We start from the raw sequence: 27,854 nt of genomic DNA, 5'->3' as shown, positions 1-27,854 counted from the left end.
CATTTTCTTCGTATAAGTAGCCCCGCAAAAAGCTTTCAATATTCCGTATAACCCACTTTATAATTCAGTTTTTACCCTTTTTTCATCGAAGGAGACCCCTTGGAGCACCATGGGCATCAAGCAGACGGTAACCCCCACGGGAAAGGCCAAAACCAGCGACTCCCCCAGCGGATCACCCTCGAAACTGAAGTCCAATGGCAGCCTGATCCAGGGCAAGGGTAAAAACAAGGAGGTGAATGTTCTCCCGCCCCAGAAATCGGTGGTGATTGCCTATCTGTGCTGGCTTTTCGGCGGGATCTTCGGACTGCATCATCTGTACCTGCATCGCGATCGCCACGCCTTCATTTGGTGGTGCACCCTGGGCGGCTACATGGGCATCGGATGGATGGGCGAGCTCTTCCTGATCCCCGAATATGTGCGGGATGCCAACGAGGATCCGCGATTCGTCAAGATGTTTGTGGCCAAGCTGCAGGCGTATCCAAAACCAACATACTCCTCGAAGAGATTCGTGGGCCAGGTGATGATCGGTCACCTGTTCGGTCAGGTGTGCTCCATGGCCATCCCGGAGACGCTGGTCGGCGGTTTGGACCTCAGCTTCCTGCACTGGGCCATACCGCTCTTTGTATCCCTGGGCGTTTGGCTGGTGGGCAACATTGGTCGGGAGCAGGGCGTGTGGTGGCACTGCCTTTTGGCCGCCTATTTGGCGTATCCGGCCCGGTATCTGATATACGACGAGACCTACTCCCTGCTGCTCACTGGACTGGTGTCGGCATTGACCTTTGATGGCTTGTCCAAGCAGTGGCGTCGGACACCACCGCGACGTGGAAGCGCCGGAGAGAGGACCTTCAAGCTGACCACCGCCGTTATCATCTATTGCGCCTTCTGGGGCAGCTTCCTGTACTTCAATGGCACCATTTCGGACGAGGACGGCGGCGAAGTGCCCATCCACGAGGCCATCCATAATTTCCTGGCCTCCGCCTGGTGGACGGATTTGAAGCAGGCCCTGCAGGACACCTATAACTATGCGCAGCACCACGGCTGGTACGAGACCTGGAAGGAGGTGTTCGAAAGCATGGACGTAGATGGCGAACGGAACTCGTATAAGGTGCTGGGCGTGAGTGCCACCGCCTCGCAGGCGGAGATCACAGCTGCGTACAGGAAGCTCTCCAAGGAGTACCATCCCGACAAGGTCAAGGATGAGGGCTTGCGGGCCCAGGCCCACCAGCGATTCATTGAGATCCAACAGGCGTACAGTGTGCTCAGCAAGATTAAGTCCAACCGGCGGCGCAAGAACAAGCAATACCAGGAGGACGAGGCCATCGTTCTTTAAGAGCAGCTGTCCTCCATCTAGACTAAATCAGCTGGCAATTCGAAGTCCAGTACTCGTAGCATAAATCGAAGATTACGTTTAATATAATTTAAAATGTTTGTGTTGAGTCTTACTACTAAATAGGACCATTGACAATAATGTTACCTTTAAAGCTGTTTGAGCACAAGTTGCAAAATCTTAATATGTTATTCATCATCCAATATAATTATGTTCTGATTTTTTTTTCCATGCAAATGTATAATAGATCATTGTTATCCAATTATTAAGACTGCACATACTATCCAATGTTAAAAAATGTTAAATCGCCACAATATCAAACAATATATCCAAAACATGATGTAGAACTAAATAAAACCCAGTACTGGGTATCAAACAGTCGGTGAAATCGACATGATAATTGGAAACAAAAATGTAGGTAGAAATAATATAAAATTAGCTGCGCTTACGTGTCGCCCGTTAGAAAAACGATTTTAAATAATTAGGGCGTGACGACAGAACATTACCAAATCACGTTTACTTTCCCCAGTAAAAGAGTTCATTCTAATTAGATTTATATTCATTTATTTATTTTATATATTTTACATAATATAATGAACTACTTAACAGGCTAAGCAAAAAAAAAAAAAGAAAAATATTTATTGTAATTTTTTTTTCTCACAAATGTGTTGTGTGTGTATTTTTTCCATTAATATTTAAGTAAAACGTTTAAATAAAACGAAAAAAATATATATATATTGGTTTGTAGATGTGTTTATGGTATATCATTAGATTTCTCTTTAATCTTAATTGCCATCGCAGGGAGTTTGTTGAAGAATAAGAAAAATCAAACTCGAAATTGAAAAACCAAAAATCGTAACAATAGGGTTTACGAAAAAAATATAAACAGGAAACAATAACTCGCTTAAATTTAGTTTAAAACATAATACTGAGCAAAAAATGTGTATATAACATTTTGCCTACTAGATTTTTTGCTTTTTTTATTTAAAGATATTTTTATATATTAATTAATTGCTCTTCGTTCTGTTTGTTTTTCATTTTTGCACTGATCTATAGTATATATATTTTTTAAATATATATATCTTATTAAGGCCAGTTTCATTTTATCTTTACAAATTTGACTATTTTCATATAATTGTTTTTTTTTGTGACTGTTTTTGTGTTTCGTGTGGGCGTGTGTAGATTATCACGTTTTTTTCTTTCAAAAAACAAAAAACTCAATTTACAAAAAGGGGGAATATTACAATTTTCGTTTAGGGATAGACTATAGTTAAAATACGTTTTAAAATAAAATAACAATTTGTTAGGCATCGTAAGCACACACACTGCTGCAGTGTGTGTGCCTCGTGTGTAGGTGTGTGCGTGTGTTTGTATGGTTGTGTGATACCAAGTGCATACGAACGATTTATTTGCAAATCCTAATTTATCGATAATCACATTTTGTTGAATTTCAAATATCTATTTGCTATTTCACCAGTGAAAGCTTTTGGGACGTACTTATTTGGAAACAAGAAAATTACTTTGCCAATATATATCGATAAAGAATCTACACTTGCTTTTCGATAAGTATGCATCGATAAATCAACATTTGAAACTAAGGCGTGCATATTAACTAAGTACGAGTGTGCTTACACCTAGACTAACACACAAAAGTTTTGCATTTTTCGGGGTTTCTCACTGCCTTTGCATTATTTGCATTTCGCCCTTTTCGATCTCTTCTCTGTATGTACAAACTAAAGTTAAGCCAAACTCGGTTGGACTTTGAGCTAAATGGTTTTTCTCTTGCTGGAGCGGGTTTCCGGGTGTGAGGGGTACAAATGTTCTACTACAAAACTACAACCACAAAAGTATGCAACGCGTTCCGGCCTTCTATCGGCGCTAGTTGGTATTGTTTATCGATCACGGAGCGTGTTTGTCGATCGATAGGTATGCTAGTTTTAATTTTTATCGATAGAATTTTTTCCATTTTCTCTTTTTAAATCTTGTTGTCTTTTTTGCATTTGTATCGATGACGCTCCTGATATTTGCTTTCGTTCTCTCTCTCTCTCTCGATCTATCGATAACTTGATGGAATGTGGGGTGTGTGAGGGACTTGTGGGGCATTGAGGGTGTACTTGGGGGGGGGAGAATAAAACATTTACAGGCGCGTGACCACAATGTCCTCCTCGAGATCGTCCAGCTCGTCGTCGGTCTCCTCGACTCCACCAGGTCCTGCCTCGGCGGCGGCCAAGGCGGCGGCGGCTGCAGCGGCGGCGGCGGCCTCTTTCTCCTTCTCGGCAGCCTCCAACCTCTCCTGCTTCTTGACCTTGCGTTGCTGGAAAGGATAAGGGAAAGATGGTGAGTTTTCAGTAGATACAAATTTGTTAGCCTACTTCTTGGGGTATTTAAAGAAGGGATCTCTAAGGCACTTGAAATAAAAAAATCTTGCCATCTAGTACAGTCAGGAAAAAGAATACATGGTTGTATATAGTTAAGTCGATAATTTATCGAAAGCTTGTCTAATTTTGGGCACACTATTTAAGGCGAGACCAAATACAATCTAATAAACGTTTAACAAACAAATTATAGTCACAATCACATAAGTTTTAGAAAAATAATCACGTATCACCTTTAACTAGTTCTTATAAATGGTCTTATTTTTTAATTTTCCTGTACAACAATTTCCCTGCAATAAGTTATCGAAAGCTTGCCTACTTTTGGGCACACTATTCATGACAAAACCTTATACAATTCAATAAACATTTAACAAAAAACAAAGAAATGGAACAATCAATGATTTACAAATTAAGAAGAAAATTTAAATTTAAGACGTAGAATTTTTTAACATTTTTTAAATACTTGCTTTAAGCGGTAAATTCCGTAGCTTCTCATTAGAATTATAAGTAAAAATATAATATCACCACTTCCGGACTCACCTTCTTTCTGTAGAGGATCTCGACGATCACATAGCCGATGCAGCCGAGCGTGAGCACCGCCAGCAGGATGTAGAGCTTCATCTGCGTGCAGAGCGTGGTGGCGTAGGCGTAGGCGATCACAAAACCGGCGGACTCCCACAGACGGTAGTTGGAGAAGGCGGCCTCCTTGTTCCTGCGGAAGAGCAACCCGTACAGTCCGTTGATCTGCGTCTGCCAAACGGCATCGCCGACTCCCCAGAGTCCGGACATCGCGTAGAAGATGATGGGATTGTCGGGATTGGGGCGCCAGAACAACTCAACGGTGATCAGAGTGAAGTGCACGACGGCGCCCAGCACAATGATGGGCGTGCGTCCGATGTACTTCATCACTGAACCGAAGAGGATTGAGCAGAGGGCATTCACCACTCCGAAGCAGATCATCACAAAGCCGATTTTGTTTACTCCCAGGGCACATGCCACATACGCCTGGGTGAAATCGGCTCCAATGAAGGCCTGCTCCATGCCAATAAATACAGTAATGGGTATGAGGAGCTGCAGGTTGGGTTTCTTCATTTGACGGAAGGTGGCGGACAGCAGTTGCAGTCCGGACAGCTCCGCTGCCGAGTTGGATCCCTTGCGCTTCTCACCATACCGCTTCAGGGGATCCAGGAAGAAGGCAATGATGCAAACGGCGGCCACAATGCAGGACAGATAGATCATCGAGATCTCGAAGATCTCATCCTCTGGCGGACGCTCCAGGTTGCCGTGACCGCCGCTTCCGGTGGTGCAGAAGTTGGCTCCACAGTACTGCAGATCCTCGTCGCTGATGGTGGTGTTCGAGCTGCTGCTGCCGCCATGGGCGCCGCTTGAGAGGACTGAAAAGGACACGGGGGATACCAAGTTAGTAGGGTAAAATATTTTTAAAAAATCCCTAGCAATAAAAACATATTTCAGTATGCCCTTAAATGGCTAATTCAAGCCTTTTCTGAACTAATTTTCATATTTTCTAGATTATCGCTTATCGAAGATTGGTAAAAAATTCCCTGTAATCACTCTCAAATGACGTAGTTTCTTGTTTTATGATCTTCGGTAGCTGCCAAAATCACAAGCTAATACTTTATTAATTTAAGAGTCTAGGCAATCTTTACAGTTTTATAATTTGATAAGATTGTCGCTGACTTTTTGCAATATTTATGACCATCTTTAAAGGGAATTTCGTATGGTTTTCTTATAATGGCTATAATATATCAACTCACCCAAGCTGGAGATGAGATTGCCCCAGAGCTCAGCGGATTGCCAGGCCAGGAAGAAGAAGCCGAAGAACCGCACGATAATGGCATCCACTGCCTGTTCCGTGATCTTGGCATACACTTGTCCCACCTGCGTCAAATAGGTGGCTTTGGATGCCCACATGGGTGCAGCGCCCATACCCACCAGGATGCCGGCGGGCACCAGGGTGTAGAATCGCGGGAAGAGCTGGAAGGCGATGTAGGGGGCATAGCAGAGCATACTGCAGACCAGGGTCCACTTGACCGTCAGTTTCCGGATGATCAGCGTGGGCAGGAAGATGCAGGAGACCACCAAAGCGGCATAGATCGCACTCAGCGAGACTGTGCCCAGACCATCCTTAGCGTTTATGGAGGATTGCAGATTGGCCGTACCCTAGAATGGAAAACCCATTTAGCATATAGTTGGAAAGTGATATATCACTACATTTCGAAATAGTGAAAAGCATGCTTTTAATAGATACAATGAAAAAAACGATGGAATAAATGAATTCACAGATTTGAATAACATATTTAAACTAAATACCAAAACGTTACTTTTAATACAAATAAAATAAATTAATATGGAATAGTTACATATTTAAACTAAATACAAAAACGTTACTTTTAATACAAATAAAATAAATTAATATGGAATAGTTAGTTCAAATATTTTAAACATTGATTGATGACAGAACATATTTAAAGAAATGAATAAATAAAATAATATGAAACATTTTCTGACTTGATTTAAATATCTTAAAATTAAATCAAGCATTTTAATATGATTTGTATTAAGAGTTATGTTTTGGTTTTTAATTCATATATGTAATATTAAACTTTAAATTCAATATTCAGATATTTACTTTGATTTTTCCATTGTTTTTTCAGTGTAAAATTTATGAAAATATTAAAAATGTTGTTTATATAACACACAAACAGACATTACATTACATAAAAACCATATTTTGATTTCTGTTAAAATTGATTTTATAATATCTCTTTGCAATAAAAACTTTACTTATCACTTTTTCATAACGATGGGCAAAAATTTCGAAATCGTTTTTTGGCTCACCTGAAACGCTGTAAACTGCACCATGAAGGCGATCGAGATGATCGAGATATTCTTTAAGATGCGCCATTTCTCGGCCGGATTCAGCACAACTTTCTCTCGCAGCGAGGCGGTGTCGGGCTCGAAACCAGCTTTTGGCTAAAAATAAACGAAAAACAAGCAAAGAAAAGATATCGTAAGCAAAGTGGCAACAACAGATCGGTATTCGTTTTTGGTTGCCGCAGATCTTTGGATCGCAGATCGCAGATCTCCCATCTCGAGGAGTGCAGCCAGGCAAAGGGGCGGTGGATGGATGGATGATCATGATCCTACTTTCTTTCTTATCTCCGCATTTTCGGAGCAGCATTAACTTTCTTGTTATGCCTTCAGATGTTAAGCAAATTTATTTAAATGCTGGACAATCAAAACTTATTTTCTTTTGGGCAGTAAAACAAAATGCACGGCAAGAAATGGGGATGGTAGGAAATAAAGAAATTTAGAAAAATTACAAAAATAAAAATTGAATTTTCTATTTAAGAACAAAGAAGGTTTCCAAAGAATCCAAGGAAAAAGAAATTCCCTGATTGATTTTTTTCAAATTCTAATTTCTAAGATCTATATTTTTACTATATTTGTTTATAGAGCATTCCCACTTCGTCTTTCCTTTCAACAGCTTTCATTTTCTGGTCTTGTTTTGCTGCCCAACGCACTACACAATAATTAATTATTTATGTGTTGGCGCATTTTACGCTTTTAGTTTCTAAAAAACCACCACGAGGGGGAAAAATTTTGGACCGATCCGATAACAATTTAAAAAGCCCGCACGCGTTTTGCTCGCGTTTCGCGCGCGTTTTTCGCATTGCGCATGCGTGGCGCGTCCCGTTTTTCGCCTCTATCGCCTGTATTACCTCTAAAACGGCCATCAAAATGGACGTAGTGCCCGGTGAGTCCCGAGAACTGACCGAGAGAGCAAGACCCGGGCCCAAAGCCACACCGAAAATGGCGATTTCGCATGCACCGCACAGGGCAAGAAGGTTACATCGGCAGTCAGGGGCGTCGGCTGCGCAAGGGGGTTCGGTTTAACCCGCACGCGTTGTTATGCAAGTCTCCCAATCGATTACAATTTGTTTTTTTTTTTCGCTTATTTTAGCTCACTTGACTTTTTGTTTCCACTTGCTGGCAACAATATGGACTTAATTACAGCACATAATAGTTACCGCTGTTCACACGATTTTAAAGTTAAGGAAATCAATAGATCGGACGAGTTGGGGGGCTGTAGAAACCCCGTTTTGTTTGTATGCAAATTGCAGATCTGTCTGAAATCAGATACAAAAATCCCCTCGCTGCTTATCAGCATAATAAAATTGCATTTAAATTTTTATTAAAAACAAAAACCGAAAAAATGGCAAAACCATTAAAAACGTCAGCAAACACATGCGGGGAAAAAAGAAAGATATAATACCTGGAACTCTTAAATATCGCATTTAATTGGCAAGTAAAAAACGCAGCAATGCTGAATTAAAAGTTAAGTGAAAAGAGCCAATAAAAAAGTGCAACCCAGACTGGAGAAAAACAGAAAGCTTTCGGCCATCGCTCATACGCCCTGTGTTCAGTAATAAAAAATTGCTGGCATATAAGCTTCATAAAAAAAAATCCATTACAATCGAATAGTTGTAAAATGCAGTTAACACTCAAAGTATTTAACATTTTACATATTTAATATATTAAAATATATACTAATAAACCAAGTAATTAACACCCAGTTGGTCAGAAGCTGCCTTTTTCTGCTAATTGTAATTGAGAATTCCAGCGAAATGTTTTGTTTTAATAGACTCTAAGGGATTTTCTGCTATCGATGGCAATTGTTAGACCGCAAATGCAATATATGCAAATAAATGTGGGCTAGCATATGGCAAGTAGGTGAAAAAAGGTGCAACAAACATGACAATGCACAAAAAGCCAACTGGAAAACCACTCTCGACTGTCTGTGTTTGTTTTTCCTTTCGAGTGTGTGTGTGTGTGTGTGGCATGCTTTTCCCGCTAACAGCTGATATTTAATTTTGTTCACCCATTTTTTCTCTAGTTTTTTTTTTACTAATTTTTTTTTTCAAAGAAACGGCAAGCGGAGCTTTGAAACAAGTGCGCGTAATAATAATGCCAGTGCACACGGGCCATAATGATATGCGAGAGTGTTGGCAGCGACGCCGCTAGTTGAGACCGAGACAAACAAAAACCGCCGCAAACCAGTTAAAAGCGGCCGGGTGAGCGGACCGTCGCTTCGAGTGTGGCCGCAGGTGTGTGTTGATTTTGTATACATTTTCTTAAGTGTGCTTGCTTGGATGCACCGAAAGAAATTCGAAGCACTTTATTAGGCACTCGAAATTTCAGTCAAACTGTTCTTGAAAGATATTCAAGAAGTTTTTTTAAATAATTGATCGTAGACTGTTGAATAACAATAATTAAACAATTAATTTAAAAAAAAAATTAAAAGCTTCGAAATATTAAATACTATATATTGAATGGCAACAACAAAGTTGTTTTCAAAACTTCTTGAATAATATATATTGGAAATGTTCAAGAACTATTTTAAGTAATTTGTAGTAGACTATTTAAAAACAATTTAAAAAAATTGACTGAAAAGATATGAAGAATTTCGAAATATTAAATACTACATATTGAATGGCAACAACAAAGTTGTTTTCAAATCTTCTTGAAAAATATATATTTGAAATCAAGCAATTATGAAATATTCAAGAACTATTTTTAAATAATTGATCGTAGACTATTGGAAAACAATTATTAAAACGAAATGAACAATTTCGAATTATTAAATACAACATATTAAATGGTAACAACAAAGCTATTTTCAAAACTTCTTAAAAAATATACATTTGAAGCCAAGCAATTATGAAATATTCGAGAACTCTTCAAGAACGTTTTAACCATATTTGTAGTAGACTATTGGAAAACTATATGAAAAATTTCTAAGTATTAAATACAATATATTGAATTAAAACAAAGTGTTTCGAAGCAAAATTAAAGCTAAATAATTATAAATCTTGGACCAAAAACATTTACTTATTTTTTCTGTGTACAGTCTATCAATTCGGCAACATGTTGCCAGCGACCTACTGCAACATGTTGCGCACGCGCTGCGCCGCACGAGATTTGCGTTTTATTTTTAAACGCGGCACGTTTCGTGTTTGCTCTGCTCACATTTCCCCCTGAAAATCCCCTTCACCACACCATTTTACATGCCATTTGGCTTTGGTGTTTTACATACAGCAACGGTCAGCAGTATGGCCTCAAAAAATCATATAAGAATGGACTGTAAGGGATACGTAGAATCATATAAAAATATGACTAAAATTAGATCAATAACAGATGATAGTAAAAGGATTACCTTGAAATAAAGGTTATAAGATTATTTTTTAAGGTAAGTTAAGATTTTTGAACTATGTAAGATAAAGGTTATTATTTTATATAGATTTTTAAGACTCCTGTTTTTTAATAGATATTTTTACATCAACAAATATCTGAGAAAATATCTTTAGTAGTTCGCCCATAAAAGATACTATATCTTTTCCGAAATCTTGGTCTGCTGACCGCCGTTGTAAATATATTTTATATTTTACAGACTCCTGCATTTTTAATAGATATTTTAATATACAAAAATATCTGAGAAAGTATCTGTAGTAGTTTACCCATAAAAGATATTATATCTTTTCTAAAATCTTGGTCTGCTGACCGCCGTTGTAAGTCTGATGTTTGCTGGACGTTCTCTGGTTTCTTTTATAATCTTGTATTATTTTTTGGCTGCTGCGGTTCTGCGTTGACCAAAGCGAGGAAAACGAGTTTCGGACTCGATGTCTCTCAAGAACCGATTACAGGGTGGGGCATGGGTATCTCTTGCGGAGGGGGTGGGGCCATTGTAAATTGGCAATATTTTATTATGAAACCTTGTCGGTGCTTTAATTGTGCAATACGTTTTTGTCTGTCGTTAGTTGCTGTTTGTTTGCCCGGCTGGCTTTTAGTTTCTTCTGTTTCTGGTTACCTTATTTATTGCCAAATCGGTTGGCCATCAGCTGGCTGGCCAAGTCCGTGGCTAAGACATGTCCATAAATATGTGTGTGGGGAGCGCTTTCTGCTGTCACATTTCTTTTTCTGCTTCTCTGCCTTCTCGCGTGGGTCTTTCGATTTTGTGTCTCTGGTTTTTGGTTTTTGATTTTCAGTTTTTGGGTTTTTGGTTTTTGGTTTCTTGAGGTGAAATTCATTTCGCCTCATTAAAAGCCAAGGAGTGGCCAAACGAAATGCTAATGATCATCATCAGTTCGCCCGGGTTTTCGGTTTATTGGACACTTCCTCCCCAACAGGGCCAACATAGAAACTGTGACGCGTGTCATTATAAAACATGATTTCTTTGTCGAAGGCAAACACAGCCATTAACTCAACATCAAAACAAAATATAATGCTACACAAAAAACCAAAGGTAAAAAAACACAAAACGATAAGTGTAATCCAGCTTATAAGCCATATGCTATATCACTCCGTGCATGAATGAATGCCAAAAACGAGACGGCCAACTATGTGCGAATGTGACAACAATTTTCAAGTGGCCGCGTTTATGGTCAATTCGAAAAGTTCTATGCGAGCCGGGGAAATACCCAAGTAGTATGATTGAAACTTGATCTAGGTGTGTCTAGGTTGGGTATTTCCACTCCAGACCACTGCTTGCAGAAAGTGCCAAGTTCTTTCTGCAATTAAAGCTGAACTAATTGAAATGACTTCCTATGTGCTGGTGGGTCCATTAAATTGGTAAACCAGTTAAGATAACTATGTGCAAACTAGTTGATCTCTTTGTAATTACCCTACTAAACCTAATTACCGGGCTAATGGAACTCTTGGATAAACTGGGTTGTATTACAGTAGTACCACTATTTAAATAGTGATAAACTTAGATATTCTGTTGGAACTAAGAAACCTTGTGAGCTATTTTTATGAAACTCGGCGTCCGAAAGCCTTGGGCGCACGCAATAAGGAAAAAACAAGGAATTAGTTGGTAATCAACCCATTGAACTGAGTAACGCATTGGGGTTCCCGCCTTATCTTTGGTATAGGATTTCCTGATGCTTTCAAATGTAAAATAATTAAGGAAGAGTTGTCGTTTAATTATGCAGAACTCGAAATAATGAGCCGCATTTCGTGATTTCTTTTCGCCAGCCTTTGTTTACAAAGATTTGTGGGCCGGTGATTTCATTATGGGTACGTTGACGTGTCCAGCACTTGTTCAAGATGAATGAGGAGGTGGCAGCCAGGTAAGCATTCCCCGGGGAGAGAACTACTTGGGACCCCGGAATCCAGACCCAACCAAAAAAAAAAAAGGCACTACGGAACACTCACCTTGACGGGCTCATCGTTCTCGAAGCCGGCGTTCGTGAAACCAGTCATCTTGCTGGCTCTTTGTGTTCTCCGCTCCCTTTTGTATTTATTTGGGCCTGGTTAATCAATTAACCCAAGGGAAAAGTGCTGCAAAGAGGTAAAAAGAAAGAGATGTAAAACCATTAGACGATTATAAAGCAATTTGTTGTAAATGCGAGTGTACAAAAAAGCAAACGCCAATGTACGTGTGTGTACTCAGCGAAGGTAATAACAATAAAAAATAATAATAATAATAATAATCACTTCAATACAGAAAGATTTTCGTTATTGAAAATTGCCTGGACCGAGCCATAATTGTTGGAAATTTCGTAGACAAATTGATGGCGCTGACTGCTTGACTGACTGATAGAATGTACATAGAGTACACAAACATGTAGATATACTATAACCCAGGAACAATTGCGAATCTGTTTGAGATTCAGAAGCATTCTGCCAAAGTCTTCCCCACTCATTTGGGCCGCGTTCCCATCGGTTGGTTACCAATTTTGCCATTGTCTAATTGTTTATAATTGACATACCCCGCCCCCGTTGCGGCCGCAGTTCAAGTTCATGTCCAATTAATTGCATATTAGGCGGTATCCGAAACTATTATTCAGGCCCCTCAACTGAAGCGACAAAACACAATGAAATCCCCGATGATACAAACAAAATACATAAAATACACACTCACAAAAATAAAAACCAGTAATGATAATAAAAAAAAATTGGGTAAACTTTTTTATGGCCAGACATTGGCATAGAAATTCTCAAAGGAAATAAACAGCAAAAATTAACGATAATAACAATGCTAACAGATATAAACAAAACTCCAGCATAAAAATGCTAAAAACCTTACGACTTATAATGATCGCCGGGTGCGGTTTCTTTTTACAATTCTCCATAAATTAATATTCATTTATGCTAAGTAGGAAAACTAATAAAAATAAAAAACGAAACGACTTTAACTGGTGATTAGGATATAGACCAGAAATATCGATGGCCTAGCTAAGTGCCTGCTATCTGAAGTCACGTGTGGAGCAGTGAACTGTTACTAAACAAAAGTTTATTATCTTTTTCCTAGAACTTGATGCATTTTTATTACACTTATTAAAATGAGACTATAATTGATGGAACTTTTTTTTAGGGTTTTCAATAAAGTGTGACTCGTCCCTGTACTTGAAAAAGTTTTAATTGATATTTTATGAAATATCAATGGCCTAGCTAGTGACTGCTATCTGAAGTCACGTGTGGATCACTGAACTGTTACTAAAAAAGTTTATTATCTTTTTCCTAGAACTTGATGCATTTTTATTACACTTATTAAACTGAGACTATAATTGAGGCAACTTTTTTAGGGTTTCCAATAAAGTGTGACTCGTCACTGTTCTTGAAAATTTTTAATTGATATTTTATGACTCACTATAAAATAACTTATTTTTTAATGTGTAGTCTTTTAGGTCAATATATTTCGGGTTTCTTTTGAAATCTTAAGTGCATTTACCATATTTACCCTTGAATTCAAGTAATGTGGGATTTTCTTTATCAAGTGATTGGCCTAACCATGACATTTTACTACGGTAAAGTCAAAACAGCGTTACTAATTGTCTCACGTATTCGTTTTCCCATCAATTGACAGACAATGTAATTTGTTACTCTATTAGAAAACCTTTGAGTTATTAGTTCAACCACGACTTATTACGATCATAATGCAGTCCCAAGTGTCCCGAACATTTTAAAAGTCACTGCGGCTATAACCTGACTTTATTCGTGATGCAATCCGTGACTCGTCACTGTCCGACATGTGACTTCACAGCCCATTATATATGGGGACTTAGTGTTATGACAGTGACAGTTGAGTTTTGCAGCGTGAACAGTGCATTTGATCTAATATTTACATGCATTTGTACGGGCAAAAAAAGTGACTGAAAGGGGTTTACCCATATCCCCATACCATAATCGATTATTGGGTATAAGTATCTGTTGCGATGAGTTTGTATTTAGAGCTTGAGACCGATTCGGTTCGGTTCGGTTATTATCGCAGATAATACGTCAGATAATACGACGTAGTTTGGGCTTTTCGGTGTTTTTTCAATATTTACGCAAAAATCCAGAAACGAAATCACACGGAACCTGGCCATAATTAATAGAACCCATAAAGAACTTGCTACTGGCGACTTTGATAGACTGACGTCACCACAACAAACTCGGCGCCGTCTAATGCTAATTATCTTAAAGCTAAACAGCTGGAAAAAAGTATATATACACCAGAATATTCGGTCAGCACGTGTTGGCTTTTTGAGCTCTTCAATTAGCCGATATGCAATACACTTTCGGCGGATTTCCCCTGATGAGCCATCGGGATTATATAAAAGTTATATATGTATATATAGATGTAGATATTTCTACTATCTACTGTCCGCATTTGGCTGGCAATTGCCAGTTCTCTCTACATTTAAGCCAAAGATTTTTATGGCTGCTGCGTGTGGGTTAATTTTATATATATATCATATACATATAAAAACCGCGACACGCGCCAAACGTCATTAAAAAAAAAAGCATTTCAATTTCAATTATTATTCTAGCGAAATAACGCACTCATCAAAGTCGGGAACTCCATAACACACGACTCGTCGAGTATTTCCCTTTCCATCGCGTTTCGAAATCGGCTATAGACAATCTGCATTATCTTCGCCGCGCGTAGATCGGGACTTAAGTGGCCTACAAATTGGCTGGTGCCAAAAGTTGTATTGTTATTCGCTCGCTTTTATTTATTATTTCCATTTTGCTATGGGGCCCTTCACCTAAGCTGCCTCTTTGGGTCGAATTTAGCACGTTTTGGGAATACTCTTAGATGGGTTTTTAGTATTGCAAGATCTATAAGGTATTTTGACCTTAGATAAAATTATTATAGTTCGAAGTAAAAGGGATTTGAAGGGGCAAAGTTTGATCTTTGTTTATAATAACCATATACCATTTAATTTTTATTTTGCTTAGCAAATATCAAAATGTTTTCTAAAGGATAAATCACAAGTAATGGCTACAAAAATATTTTTAAAGCCTTCAAAATAACTTTAATAAAATGTAAAATCATTAACTTTCAATTCCTGACACAATTTTAGGCAAGAAATAAATTTTAAAAAAAGAAAAACTAAATATTTCTATCTTATTTCAGACACACGGAACTGTTTCAGTTTCCGGAATCGAAAAAAAAAATCTATAACATTATTTGTATGCCAGTGGAAAACCTTAAACTGTATACTTTATAGCACTTGTTCAACGAGTTGTATATTTATTTCTTTATAGAGTAACTCAAGTTTGTCGGCTTGCAAATGTCTTGTTTTGATTTTTATTACTACATACTACAGTTTTGTTCAATTTGTTATTTTTTGTGCATTCGAATTTGGTTATTTGTGATGGTTTTTGTTTCGCTCTTTGGCTTTGTTATGCATTTATAAACTTGGTTTTTATTTATATTGGTATTTATAAGTTTTTATAAGCTTTTTTTAGGTATATGTTTAGCAGGATCTTCACTTTTGCAGAGGTACACACTCACAATTTGGTTTTTTGGGCGACAAAAAAATGCGGATCCTTCGGTCGGGACACGGAACTCGGGAAATCGGGAACTCGGGTACTCGAATTTTGGATTTTGAGTTTCGGCCTGAACCTGAGCCTTAACCAAACAAAAGGGAACTCCAAATGGCCAAGTGGCTGTCTCAGAGCCTCGCAGTACAATGCCAAGAAACTGCGACATCGTGCGAATTTAAAACGAAAAGCACTTTCTAGCTAATTGGAGTGATTAGTGGCAGGCGTCGCTGTCGACGTCGCCGTCGCCACCAGGTAATCGCAAATGGCGGTCCAAGAGCTGGCCAAGATATATGTGGGCAAGGTTATCGCCTGGCCGGAGCTAACTGTAAATAATCGGACAGAGATAGAGATAGGGCGACGACCATACCGCCCCAGCCGCATTTTAATATATATATTTTATTTCGTTTTTCCACTTGGCTAACTCATTTTGGCCAGATTTTTTTTGCTGGGCGATTTGCGTTTGCCAATTCTGCGAGATAACCGCCGGTGAGAAGAAGCAGCGGCAGGTGTGCACTGGGTGGCAGGTGGGCGTGGCACTCAAATCTTCGATTGCCTACGGGGCGTGTGGCAGATCTCAGGAGCGGTTCACTCTCGAAAATGATCTTCTTGAGATGATGATATATCAATGATATATGATACATTTATTTCTTTAATTTTCAGATTTTTGGGGAACTTACAAAAAATATATCAGATCTCAGGAGCGGCTCATTCTCGAAAATCATCTTCTTGAGATGATGATATATGATAAATTTCTTTCTTTAATTTGGAGATTTTTGGGGAATTTACAAAAAACATATCATACTTCTTATAAATGTAATCCCCTGGAAATATTACAATATTCATATCACCCAACTCCTATTTAAATAAAATCAAGATGATGATATATCAATGATATATGATAAATTTCTTTCTTAAATTTTAAGATTTTTGGGAAATCTACAAAAAATATATCATACTTCTTACAAAAGTAATCCCTTGGAAATATTATAATATTTATATCACCCAATTCCAATTTAAATGAAATCAAGATAATGATATATCGATGATATATGATAAAATTCAGTCTTTAATGTTAAGATTTTTGGGGTATCTTCAAATAATATATCATATTTCTTATAAAAGTAATTCATTGGAAATATTATTATATTCATATCACCCAATTCCTATTAAAATAAGTTGCCCCGAACTCGAATATTCCATTATAATCCTAATCTAAACCTGAAGTACTTTGTTGTCTTTCATATTCATGCGAACCCTTTGAGATAAATAATGCCGTGTATTAATCGGCTTGGTATCGCCTAGATCTCGTCGGATCTGGTGGAACAACCGCTCCTGGGCGATAGGGAGAGCTAGGGCTCTTCACCTGTCGAAACCCCTTTTGAAGAACTGAAGAGCTGAGCCGGGACGATAAGATAGGGCGGTTCCAGTTCGAGAAAACATATACAACGGCTATTTATTGTCTCTATATGGACGCGACAATAACCGGACCATAAATTCTAATTAATAAACGGGCGCTGTTTTGATCGAAGGGCGTTCGGAGGGCGGTGGGTAATGGGGTTTTCGGTATTTTTTGGGTGGCTAATGGCTCATCCTATCAAAGAATTCGGTAGCCCGCCTTGTGGTCAACTTATCGCGGTTATTAGCGCGTGATTATGTGGACTGTGATTTCGATGCCGCATTGCCGGCGATCGTAAATATTCGTTTCGATTTCATATTGATTGGGAAGCCAGTTACGCAGAAAACGAGGCAATAAAACTTTGAGACCACGGGTTTTAGGGACTTTTTCCTTACTCGCTACCGTTTTTCTTTGTTTCGTTTAATTACATACGGTTTATGGCCATTAGTTTTGTATACTAGGTGGAAGTGGTTGAAGTGTCTGTGACTAAGGGGCTGTGGCATATATAGGGATATCAATAATTTCGGCCACTCGAGAGTCGAGAATCGAGTGACAGGCGCTAATGAAGAATGACGGATGAAATTGCCCCGCAGATAGGGATCAGTGTTTCAGTAAAAGTGCACTGTCAGAAACAGATGGCAATAATGGGTAGTCAATTCTCAATATAATATATTCTGTTGTGATCATACTGAAAATTTTATATATTATATAGTCTTTTAAATTTCGGTATTATTGTGAACGTATAAAGATTTTCTTTATGGTCTATTTGGTATTATACCATTTATATAGGGTTTATATAGCTCTAAAAAAGTTTGTTATATTTGTAAGCCTCGAAAATATTTTTATATTTTTTTAACTATATAGAAAGAATGGGGTTTTTGTCGCTGTGCATCTGAGTAAAGCATAACGATTAGTTGCCAAAAAAGACCATAAAGGCACTACAGTCAGCGCCAACTGTCGCCGCACAGCAGTTGTGTCAATAAAAGTATGATGCCCGCGTCGAAGGGTATCGCACTTGACACATGCCTGGGTTTATTCACACACCGATCGGATCGGCCGTAAGTCGGCTATAAAGCTATCAGCCATAAAGCGGATCTGGCCCGAAGGGAAGAGCCAGCTCAAAGCCCCCACAGAGTATTTGCTATTTGGCTGACCCAGTTTTCGACCCAAAAACCAAATAAAAAATGCCAAGAGTGAAGAAAAAAAATGAAAACAATACACTTCGATTGGCATTGGTGAGCATTTGAATAAGCCCATGATGGCAGAGAAAATTGTTTGTAAAGCTTGTCGTATAATTCCTGAGCATTAAAGAAGCTTGATGAACTGATTTAACAAATATATTCCAAAATATATCTAAGAAAGTGCCGCTTGCCATAATTATTAAGCTTTGCATTTAAATATTTGAAATGACTGCAAGTGGAATGATCTAATAAATTACAAATTGCCTTTTTATACCCACTTTATATGGCTTATTAAAATGGTGAAATAAGTGAGTGCCTTTTGGGTAATTAACCTAATGTGGGTGTGCTTCTTTTTCAGCCATACTTTCAATTTAACCACTCAACAAATGCACTTTTACCTGCATCAGTTTTGACAGACCTTTGAACCCTTAGTTTTAGCCTAGATCCCCTTCGAAAAAGCCATAAATTGCAGGTACACGTTTTTAACCACAGCCATATCAGTCTAATAGATCGTTTAAAATCAATTAATCTTCGATTCGGTGTGTACTTAAGCCCTAAAGCCACGAGAGGCCATCGACATAAGTCAATGGCTGATTGATAGAGACGGCTTATCAATCCGGCTACAACAATGGCAGTCGCATAACGCTTACAACAACCATTGAAAATCGAAGGCTAAACCATTGTGATAGACGACATAAACAGGAAAAGCAGCCAACTGGGAAATATAATAATGTAAATGACTCAGGGGAACTTGAGGGTCTGTGTTACCAACTAACCAAATGGGTCAAAAGCGAATAACAACTGATGAAATGCCTATTCTTGGCTCCTGCGGTGCGACTTCTATCGATATTGATATTTGATTAATTAAAATTTGTTCGTTTGTATTTTTTGTGAGGTAAAGTAATCAGGTTTATGGCCAGAAAAAAGGCACAAAATATCCACACATATATGACAATTTTTTGCTGGTCACGTGCACGGATCTCGAGGGGTCTCGAAAAAAAATGCTGGGAACCCAACTGGTTTTGCCTTACACTCAATTGTGGGCATACGCTTTTTGCCCACTTTTGCCACTTTGTGGCCATTTGCCTATTTATAGACAATATTTTTAGCTGCTGATTTCATTTCATTACTGGAGTGTCCGATACTCTAGTCGTTTTATATATGTATTTTAATTAAAGTAACAACACAAATCGCCTAAGTGATCGGCGACCAGCGACAAATTGTCTAAGGGGATTTGCAGATTGCGGCACACATGTCGTATGAGCGATTTGTATAGATCATTTTGGCAGTGGATTTCGGTAGGGGTGAAATTCCAGTTCTGATTAGGCACTTCTACGAGATGTTTCTACAGGAAATTAGACTTGGCCAAGCCAACGAAATTGATAACGGAAAAGTGGTAATTAAAAAATACTTATAACAGGTGCAGAGCAACAAAAAAAAAACCAAAAAAAACACAGGTTAATATGAAGGTAACAGCTTTTTATTTGTATAATATCTGTGTATATGTTATGAGCGTAGCCAAAATAACCAGCTTCAAACTTGGCCAAAACCGCAAAATGGTTTCGCTTTGTTGGCTGTCGGCCGAGTTGATTGAACCGGGCAAACGCAATTGTACGACAATTACTTAATAATAACAACATCGTTCCACACATTCGGCCATATCTCTGTGTGATATAATTAAAATCTTGGCTTTTAATTGTGGCCGAATGTCAACGAGATTGCCACAAAGGCGGATTGATTTTGAGATTCGATAGGAAGGGCCTCTAATAACAGTTAATCTGCGAGGGGGGCCAAAGCGATTTGCATTGTGTGTGGGGCACAAATTGAAAATGGGAAAAACGCGGCGAAATATATGGCCACAAATCAGAGAGATCAGTAAAACAAAACAGAAAAAAAAACATAGAGAAAAAAAGATTCTCCCAGGCAAAAATCACAGCGAAAATTAACACGCAACTGTGCACACAATAATCGTATTAATAACAATGATTTCCAGAGTCCCTCGTGGCATACATCATATATATATGTTATATATGGGCATTATTTTGTTTTTGATATTATATGAACTAAGGCTCTCGGGTTAGCCAATTTCCGCCCCGCCAATTTGAACCTCGTCGAGTGAGTTCGCGTGATTTGTCTGGCCATAATAAAATATTATATTGGTATAACCAGGCTGTAATCGGCATGCCGATGTCGTCGTCTATATCATCATATCATATATTTTGCCATATATACAATATACCCATTGCAGGAATCAGAAATCACGGCTTAATCAAATTTAAATTGATTGATTTGGCGGCGGCCGTAAAGATTACCGCACGCTACCTATAAATCGATTGATTCGTATCGCTATGCTATCAGCAGCTCGTTTATAGAGCGTTATACAATAAAAAATGTGCCATAAATATATAGAAGGGATTAGTTCCCAAAGAGGAAGTGACTCTGAAGAGACCCTTGGGTCTGGGGGAAAATCCGGCACTCAAAGGGGTTTCGGCAGGTGTTCGGAGAAAGTGAAAGGTTCTAGAAAGCATGTGAACAGCCTTTGGAATCCGTCTAGTCTCAAGCAAAATAATATATCACCTAGTATTGGCCGCGCGAAAGGTCAAGTTCCTTCGATTTAAAAATAGTTTCGTCTTTTACTTGGCTTTTTTCCGTTTTTCCTGCTCTTATATTGAGGTTCAAGAATAAGATTCTCTATATTTTTAAATATTTAAAAGCGAATCATCAAACAAAAAAATGCATAGCGAGTGCATTAAGAGAAATCCTTTTCTCTTTTACATCAAGTATACGCAGCGTTGCGCTGCCCGGGCAAACATTGCTCATACGCCGCGTGTGTTTTTTGCACATCTTGGCCAACTGCTTCCCACAGCAGCGAAAAATAAACAAAACACAAAAAAACCCAACAAATCACCGCGTAATACAGCAAACTGAACTAAAAATGGCCAAGACCGAGACCTTCGTCCGCGATTAGAATGCAATTAGTGGCAGCAAGCGCACAGCAAACACAAAAATAATAAAAATAAAATAAAAAAAAAATTGTGAAAAAAGTGTTCTAACAAAACATTGCATTGAGCTTCATTTTCATTCTGTTCAATTTCAATTCAATTTTTTACTCTGCCCGCCACAGTTTCGTTTTCAGTTAGTTGTCGTTTTCATTTTTTTGCCCTGGCTTTTTGTTTTTTTTTTTATCTGTCATAATAACTTCCGCTTCAGTCTCTTTACGATCGTAAGAATAATTAGAGGGGACTTTGCGAGTTCTTTACTTAACCCACATTGTGTTTTGCTCATGAAATTTATTTTCGGCAAGAATTTGGCGTGAAAAGATTATGGGTGGAAAATAATGCCTTGTCACCTGTCTGCTTTTATTTTTGTAGCGAAATAAATCAGAAATCGTAAAGGGACTCTCTAAAATACGCTCATTATATAAGAATGCAAGCGATTTTTATGATAGAAATAATCTTAAAAGTAATTAATGGAAAAGGGGGCTTTCAAATCTATATATTTATTATAGATTTTTTTTGGTGAGGGCTGTCACAAAGGCAGTGTATTATCATCTCCCAAAACGAAACTTAAAAAAATGAATGCTAGAATTTAAGCGTGAACAGATTGCTAGGGAAATAATGCCTTGTCACCTGTCCGCTTGTATTTATTCGACGAATAAATCAAAAATCACAAATCCGCCTCTGCCTTTTTCGGTCATTAAGTGTTTGCTCAGCCTGCGGCTTAAACTCAATTGTTTGGCTCTTTGGTATTTCTACGCTTTTGTCCGTGTTTTTCTGCGTGGCAAAACATGGGTCTTTCCCAAGCCGGTTGATCAAAAAATGAAGAAAAGAAGAAAAAAAAAAAAAGGGGGGCATAATGGGACATAATGAACGTGTTATATAATCGCAGAGCACATCAAAGTTCAATGTTTGCCATTGAGACGCTTCTAGCACTATCATATCACTCTGTGATATTATGAAATGCGAGCGGGAATACGACTACGAATACGAAATCTTATCTATCAGCAGCGGGCACGAGTTTGGATGCTATATACCCGTATTCGGATTCCGAATCGGATTCGGGCTCATCAGCTACGTGGCCGGTCATACGGTGGCTCTTATCGCGGGGAGCTGGTAATTATTTGGCTATAAATAACAATAAAAACCTGATCATAAAACTCACTCACAGCGCACCCCTTATCACGATAATGATCGCTGGCCGGTTGGCTACCGTGTTTCTTCTTCTGTATTCCTCTATTTGTATTCCCCTATATCATTTTTGTAGGGGGGGGCGGAGAGCCCCCCTATGAGAAAAAACAAAAATCCAGTTCGAGTTTGAGCCTGTTAATGGAAAATTTTGACTCGGACTTGGAAGTTTTCCCAGCGCCTTGAAACTCCGATTCTAGAGGTTACAAGCGGTCTCATGTTTTCTCATTCACAAAAGAAACTCGTCAGCGATCAACAAAAGGAAACCCACAAACATATATGTGATCCATATATATCTACATATGAATTCATATTGGATGTAAACAAGTTTTAGTTTTATTTTTGTCGCTGTTCGAGGCTTATGCAATGCTGGCTTTGGATTTTATCACTAAAGTGTTGGCTATTCAATAGATTTGGCCAGAAAAAGGGTTCTATATGATATGATATTTATATGATATATGATGATATTTATAATAAACACTGTGATTATTAAGCTTTAGCCTAGTAAAATAATATCTCCAGGATGTTTCATAATTCAACAAACCCAACAAAAGAGCTTATTTCCCTAACCACCATCTAAATAAAGCCTTATCAAGTGTTATAATCCATTAAAATAATAATCTCAGCAATTGTTTATCTAGAGTGTTAAACTCTAGAATTTATCTAGCAGCCTTCCTCCAAATGTGGTTATAACATTACAATTAAAGTAAATATATATATAGGGCAGCCTTAAATTGTGTAATAAATAAAAGCGGGGATTAGAGCTAAAAAGCAGTGCGTTATAAAAGAGGTGAATAAGTGGCGCATTTTATCAGATATTATTCTCCTTATTTAATCATGCTATAACGTATTCCGGGAAAATAAACGATTACGTGCAAACATGAATTTCAGTGAATTCTATAGTCTGAGCACGATTGTCAAGCCGCCTTTTTGCCCAGTTGTTGATATATATACTTTTTTTTAACCATCATCACATTGTGTTAACCAGTTTTGCTAACTTCTTTATCAGGTTGGGGAGTGGAGTAGAGCAGTCTCTTCCCCAAAAAAAAATGCAAATCAAGACTAATTACAACCCGATGTCTAGATTCAAATTCACGATGGTGATGAAGATGGGCGCGCCTGTTTGCCGTGTTGCCAACTTTAATGAAGTGATAACAACACACAGTGTCCGGGGGCCAAGAAGACGCTCCAATTTGGCTTTATTTTTTGCAGCGATGCTAATTTGCAGTATACATAAACTTGATTTGCCCAGTGTATTAACGAGACGGCAGTCAATATTTGCCCGGCCATTTGGCACTGGTCGTGCCAACGAGGATGCGACCACGGGGCGGATGAGTAATAAAGTCAAGCTGCCTGCGCTTTTTGTCTTCGGGCTGTCATTCAAGGCGAAGTCGTTGTGTAAACGATCCCAACACGATATCAACAACAGATATCAGGTATAGCTGCCATATAGCAGATATAGCAGCCGCAGAAGTCAGACGCTATTATCAGCATTGTGATTATTGTTTCTGTTTTTGTTTTATATCCGCAACGTCAACAGCCCCAAAAAAAGTGAATAAATAAAATGTATTTACCTATGGGTAAATTATCAAAACAATCAAAAATAATATAAAAAAAAATGAATGTTTACCCAACAACAAGGTGCCAACTATATATAAACCTATGAGCTCCAATTTTTTCCTAGTCGAGTCCATAATTTAAGTTGCCGCCATTTTTTTATCGCTTTGTCGGCTATATTTTTGATTGATTAATGACCGACTATCTGAGAAACTCGTTCGTCATTAAGAACAATAATTCGGGTATTTGTTTTCATCTATTTTAAATGATGATTACTCCAGGGGTGCTCAATTTATGGCCATGTTTGCGAGTAGAAGCGTGTATTTATGGCCCAGTTCCTGATCCGCAAGTTGATAATTTGAATGGCAAGAATTTATGAATTGTCATTCTTAGGATTTTTTCATAACAATAAATTATGTTGCTTAATTTGATGTATTAATTAATTTCCAGTTTGCCCTGACAATCGAAATCTTTTTACTACAATGTAACGCGATCAAGGTTTGTTAGTTCTAATATCAAGATGTTTTTCATCGTAATAAAGTAATTTGATTTTAATTAATTTTCAGCAATCAACAAAATTGTAAAATATTTCTAACAATTGTTATTAAGCATATTGATAGTTAAAATGACTAAAATTCCCATCGTTGAATATTCAGTTATGTAATTGTTTAGTTTATAGTTTAATTAAGCAACCAATTTTAATTGCCTGCAAAGCGTTGAATTAATTGCTCGGATATATATTTTTGGTTGGATAATTATAAAGCGGATAATTAAATAAGTCTTAGTAAATCTGGTAACTATAATCGTGTTCTATTGCCCGTACCGTTATGAATTTTTTTACAATTATTGCCCGACGTATTGTGCCATAAATATTTCATAATTAAAAATAGAGTTTGATTTGTATCTGTGTTTGCCTGTGTTTGCTGCTCGATGTTTTTCTGTTTCGTTTTTTTTTTTATTTTGCGGAAGTGCATTGATTTTCCACTCAAGTGGGCACTTGACTCGCCGCTGTCGTCATGAATTGATTTTCTCACCTTTATTTACTTAACTTTTTCAGCTTCTCCTCTCGCAGCGCGCGGAGCTCGAAAAATGTTAATTAGTTTTTTCCCCGGGCGGCCAGCACTTTTAATTAGAACTTAGTATTAGTATTTCTGTTTGTCAGCAGCGGCGGCAGTTGTTTCTAGGTGATTTGTTATCGCAACATTTATGCAAATTGCCATTGCAAGTGGGCAATTTGTGTGCGGAAATCCGCTTGCAACGCATCTTCATGCGACTTGGCTCTCGAAAAAAATTCGAAAAAAAAGCGAAAAAGGCGCTTGTGGATCTCAGTGAAAGTTTTCTATGCTGTACTGGGGCGCCAGATGTGAGCTGCCTGCCATATAAGCCATATAAGATATATATATATTTAGGCCCCGTAAGCCACCGACGCCGATTGACAAGCTGCGCATGCGCGGCCATCGCTTAAATAACGCCCGTGTCTCTGCATCACGCATGCCAAAATTCAAAATCCCGAATCCCGCCCGAGGCCTCCAAGTCCCCCCCGATCCCAGATCCCAAAAAGTATCTATCAGATACAACGCGTCACACTGCCATAGATGGGCGTGTGGGTGTGGACCACCCACAAAATGCCATTTGTGCCAAATTATCCGACATAACGAGGCGGGGTGTACGTAAGGGAATTCAACTGTCTGAGGTTTTCAAAACTGAACACGACCTAAATATTTCCTGCGATATCTTGACATGATCCAGTTAAAAAATGTCATTGATTAAAACCAGCAATGCTCTATCTAGTATATTTATTATAATATCTATACTTTTATTTAAGTAATATAAGTTTTTATCCCAGTATTTATTAAATATTTTATCTAGGATATAAGTTTATATCATTATAGCTTACATTACTGTTAACATTTTCAGTGTCATTAACTGAAATCGCCCTTCATTTGAAAGTTGTTCACTTTCTTTAGTTGAAAGTCTCTGTAGGCAAGTGAAAAGTGATTATCGTAAGCTTGGCCACAAATAAATTGGGTGCAAAAAATTGGGTTGTAACACAAACTGGCCGTATTTCAACATTTTTTAGAGGGATTACTCAAAGCCCACACATAACTCAAATGTATTTGTGTGAATAATGAATATTGCGAATATTTTAGGGGAACCTAAACTGTATTCGATCGGTCTAGACCAACTTCTGCTCTAGACTTAAGGGGGGAACAACCCCATTTGCCACGCCCACTTGGCTTTCATTAGAATTGCCTAACAACTTCCACTTTTGCTTTGTTTGGTTCCATTTTATTTTTATTTCTATTTGGTTTTGTTTTGGGTCCCACTAAGCCGCAAAGTTTATGCAATTTGTTTATTTATATTTGCGCCAGCCAGTTGTTTTGGGGTCTTGGGTTTTTCGCCCCTGCAAATGAGTTCTCATTCTTAAGACGGCTTGTTGTATTTTCACAAAATGATTAATAGTGGCGAAAAATGTCTAAGTGCTTTGATTACTTTCAAGGAATGGCAAATTTGGGATAGGTTATATAAATGTATTCGTTTTCTAAAGAATTTACTCTTATATAATTTGTTTATAATATATAATATATATTATATATTATCATGTACTGAATAAAATATTGTTATAAAATATTTTTAAATCAAGGAACGTTCTGGAACGTTTTCATAGAATTATATAACCCTATAAAAATGTCCTAAATTTGGCACTTGAAATATTTTTAAGGATAAAGATATAACTTTAGTTATATCCAACACATATAGCTTTTAGGCTTCATTATTATAGGAATTTACAAAAAAGTTTCGAATTTACGTAACACCTAAAATATTTAATAAACCAGAAATTGTAATCTTCCCTTAAATTTGATGGAATTCGCTATTATTTTCGTATAATCTTGGTATAGGACCTTATAAACTAACACTTCTAAAAATCCTAAATGATCCCAAAGACTAAGATCCTTATATTACCCTTAAATAGGCCCCTTGACTTACCGTTATTTGGATCTGCAACTCTTATACGAGAGAGCGTCTCCCAGGCGTCACTGTGTGTGTGCTTGTGTTCGCGTTGCGTGTGTGTGCGTGAGCGTGTGTGGACGGCCCAAAAAACAGGATGCGCTGCTTTGCCGCTTAACGAAAAAAAAATGCACTTCCGTCTTTTAATGCGTTCGCCTTTGTATGGGTGAGCGCGCTTTGGGATTCCTGAATTATGATATTATTGTTTTTAATTTGTTTATTGTTTTTTGGTTTTTGACAATTAAATGTTATGTAATTGGACTTTGTCGCCTTCTTTCTTTTTTTTTTGTGTTCTGGACTTCGAAGCAGGAAGCTTAAAGAGGGGCTTTGGGGCGAATGGTTTACATTTCCGTTGGAAAAAAAATGGATCCGAAAAAAAAAGTCACGAGGATATACGAGGATCACCAAGAAAGTCACATTCAGCTAGGTATTTGATCTATTTAGTTATGGTGCGTTGGATTAATTTCGGAATTTGTTTTTTTGGAAATTAAAAATTTTTTTTTATTTCGTTTTTAACGGAGAGAGGGAAAAGCACACGACCAACTTGAAAACGCACTAAAACGGTATTAAAAGCCGAGACTAAAATTAACTTTGCAAGTAATTTACAAGCCGGAGCCGAAAAGCCGAAGTTGAAAAGCCCGAGCCGAAGTTTGCCGAAAGAGCGAGGCGTGAGAGGCGCGAGAGGAGAGACGAGAGCGCCCGAGAGTTCACTTCACTTTTTGGCTTGCTGCTGTTGCTGTAGTTGTTGTTGTTGTTGTTGCCTTGTCTTGTCACAGATCGTTATTATAATTGTTGTTGTTGTTGTTGCGGGGGAGAGCGATGCGAAGAGATGCGATGCCCTTGTTGTTGTTGCTGCTGCTGCTGCGATGCCAGATAGTGGATAATGGCAAAAAATCAGCTAAAATCAGGCAAAATCAGCTGCTCGTTATCGCTCTCGAGTGTGCTGGTGGGCCAAACGTTGATCGCTGGCCGTTCGCTTGGGAATGA

At 38.1% G+C, this 27,854-nt stretch overlaps 2 protein-coding genes across 3 annotated transcripts in view; one reads left to right on the top strand and one right to left on the bottom strand.

Moving 5' to 3' along the window:
• Positions 1-3,453, top strand: part of wus (TM2 and DnaJ domain-containing protein wurst) — a 4,319-nt gene extending 866 nt beyond the window's left edge. The window contains exon 2 of the mRNA XM_017068374.4: positions 92-3,453. Coding sequence (XP_016923863.2) covers positions 110-1,330 — 1,221 coding nt within the window. The 5' untranslated portion in view covers positions 92-109 and the 3' untranslated portion in view covers positions 1,331-3,453. The remainder of the gene's footprint in view (positions 1-91) is intronic.
• On the bottom strand, positions 1,875-27,854 carry LOC108005458 (UNC93-like protein). Of its 2 annotated transcripts, none has more exons than XM_036820998.3 (6): positions 26,847-27,854; positions 11,938-12,063; positions 6,562-6,696; positions 5,478-5,883; positions 4,243-5,096; positions 1,875-3,641 (listed from the first exon to the last, which is right to left on the bottom strand). In XM_036820998.3, exons 2-6 carry the CDS (start codon positions 11,983-11,985, stop codon positions 3,465-3,467), a joined length of 1,620 nt encoding a protein of 539 aa, XP_036676893.1. In that variant the 5' UTR covers positions 11,986-12,063; positions 26,847-27,854; the 3' UTR covers positions 1,875-3,464. The 2 variants fall into 2 exon arrangements, with proteins under 2 accessions (XP_036676893.1, XP_070853371.1); XM_070997270.1 differs by lacking the exon at positions 26,847-27,854 and adding an exon at positions 15,509-15,674.

This window comes from Drosophila suzukii, chromosome X, assembly GCF_043229965.1.
Source record: "Drosophila suzukii chromosome X, CBGP_Dsuzu_IsoJpt1.0, whole genome shotgun sequence".
NCBI classification, from domain to species: Eukaryota; Metazoa; Arthropoda; class Insecta; order Diptera; family Drosophilidae; genus Drosophila; species Drosophila suzukii.
The sequence above is the reverse complement of the archived record's forward strand: the minus strand, read 5'-3'. Positions and strand labels throughout refer to the sequence as shown.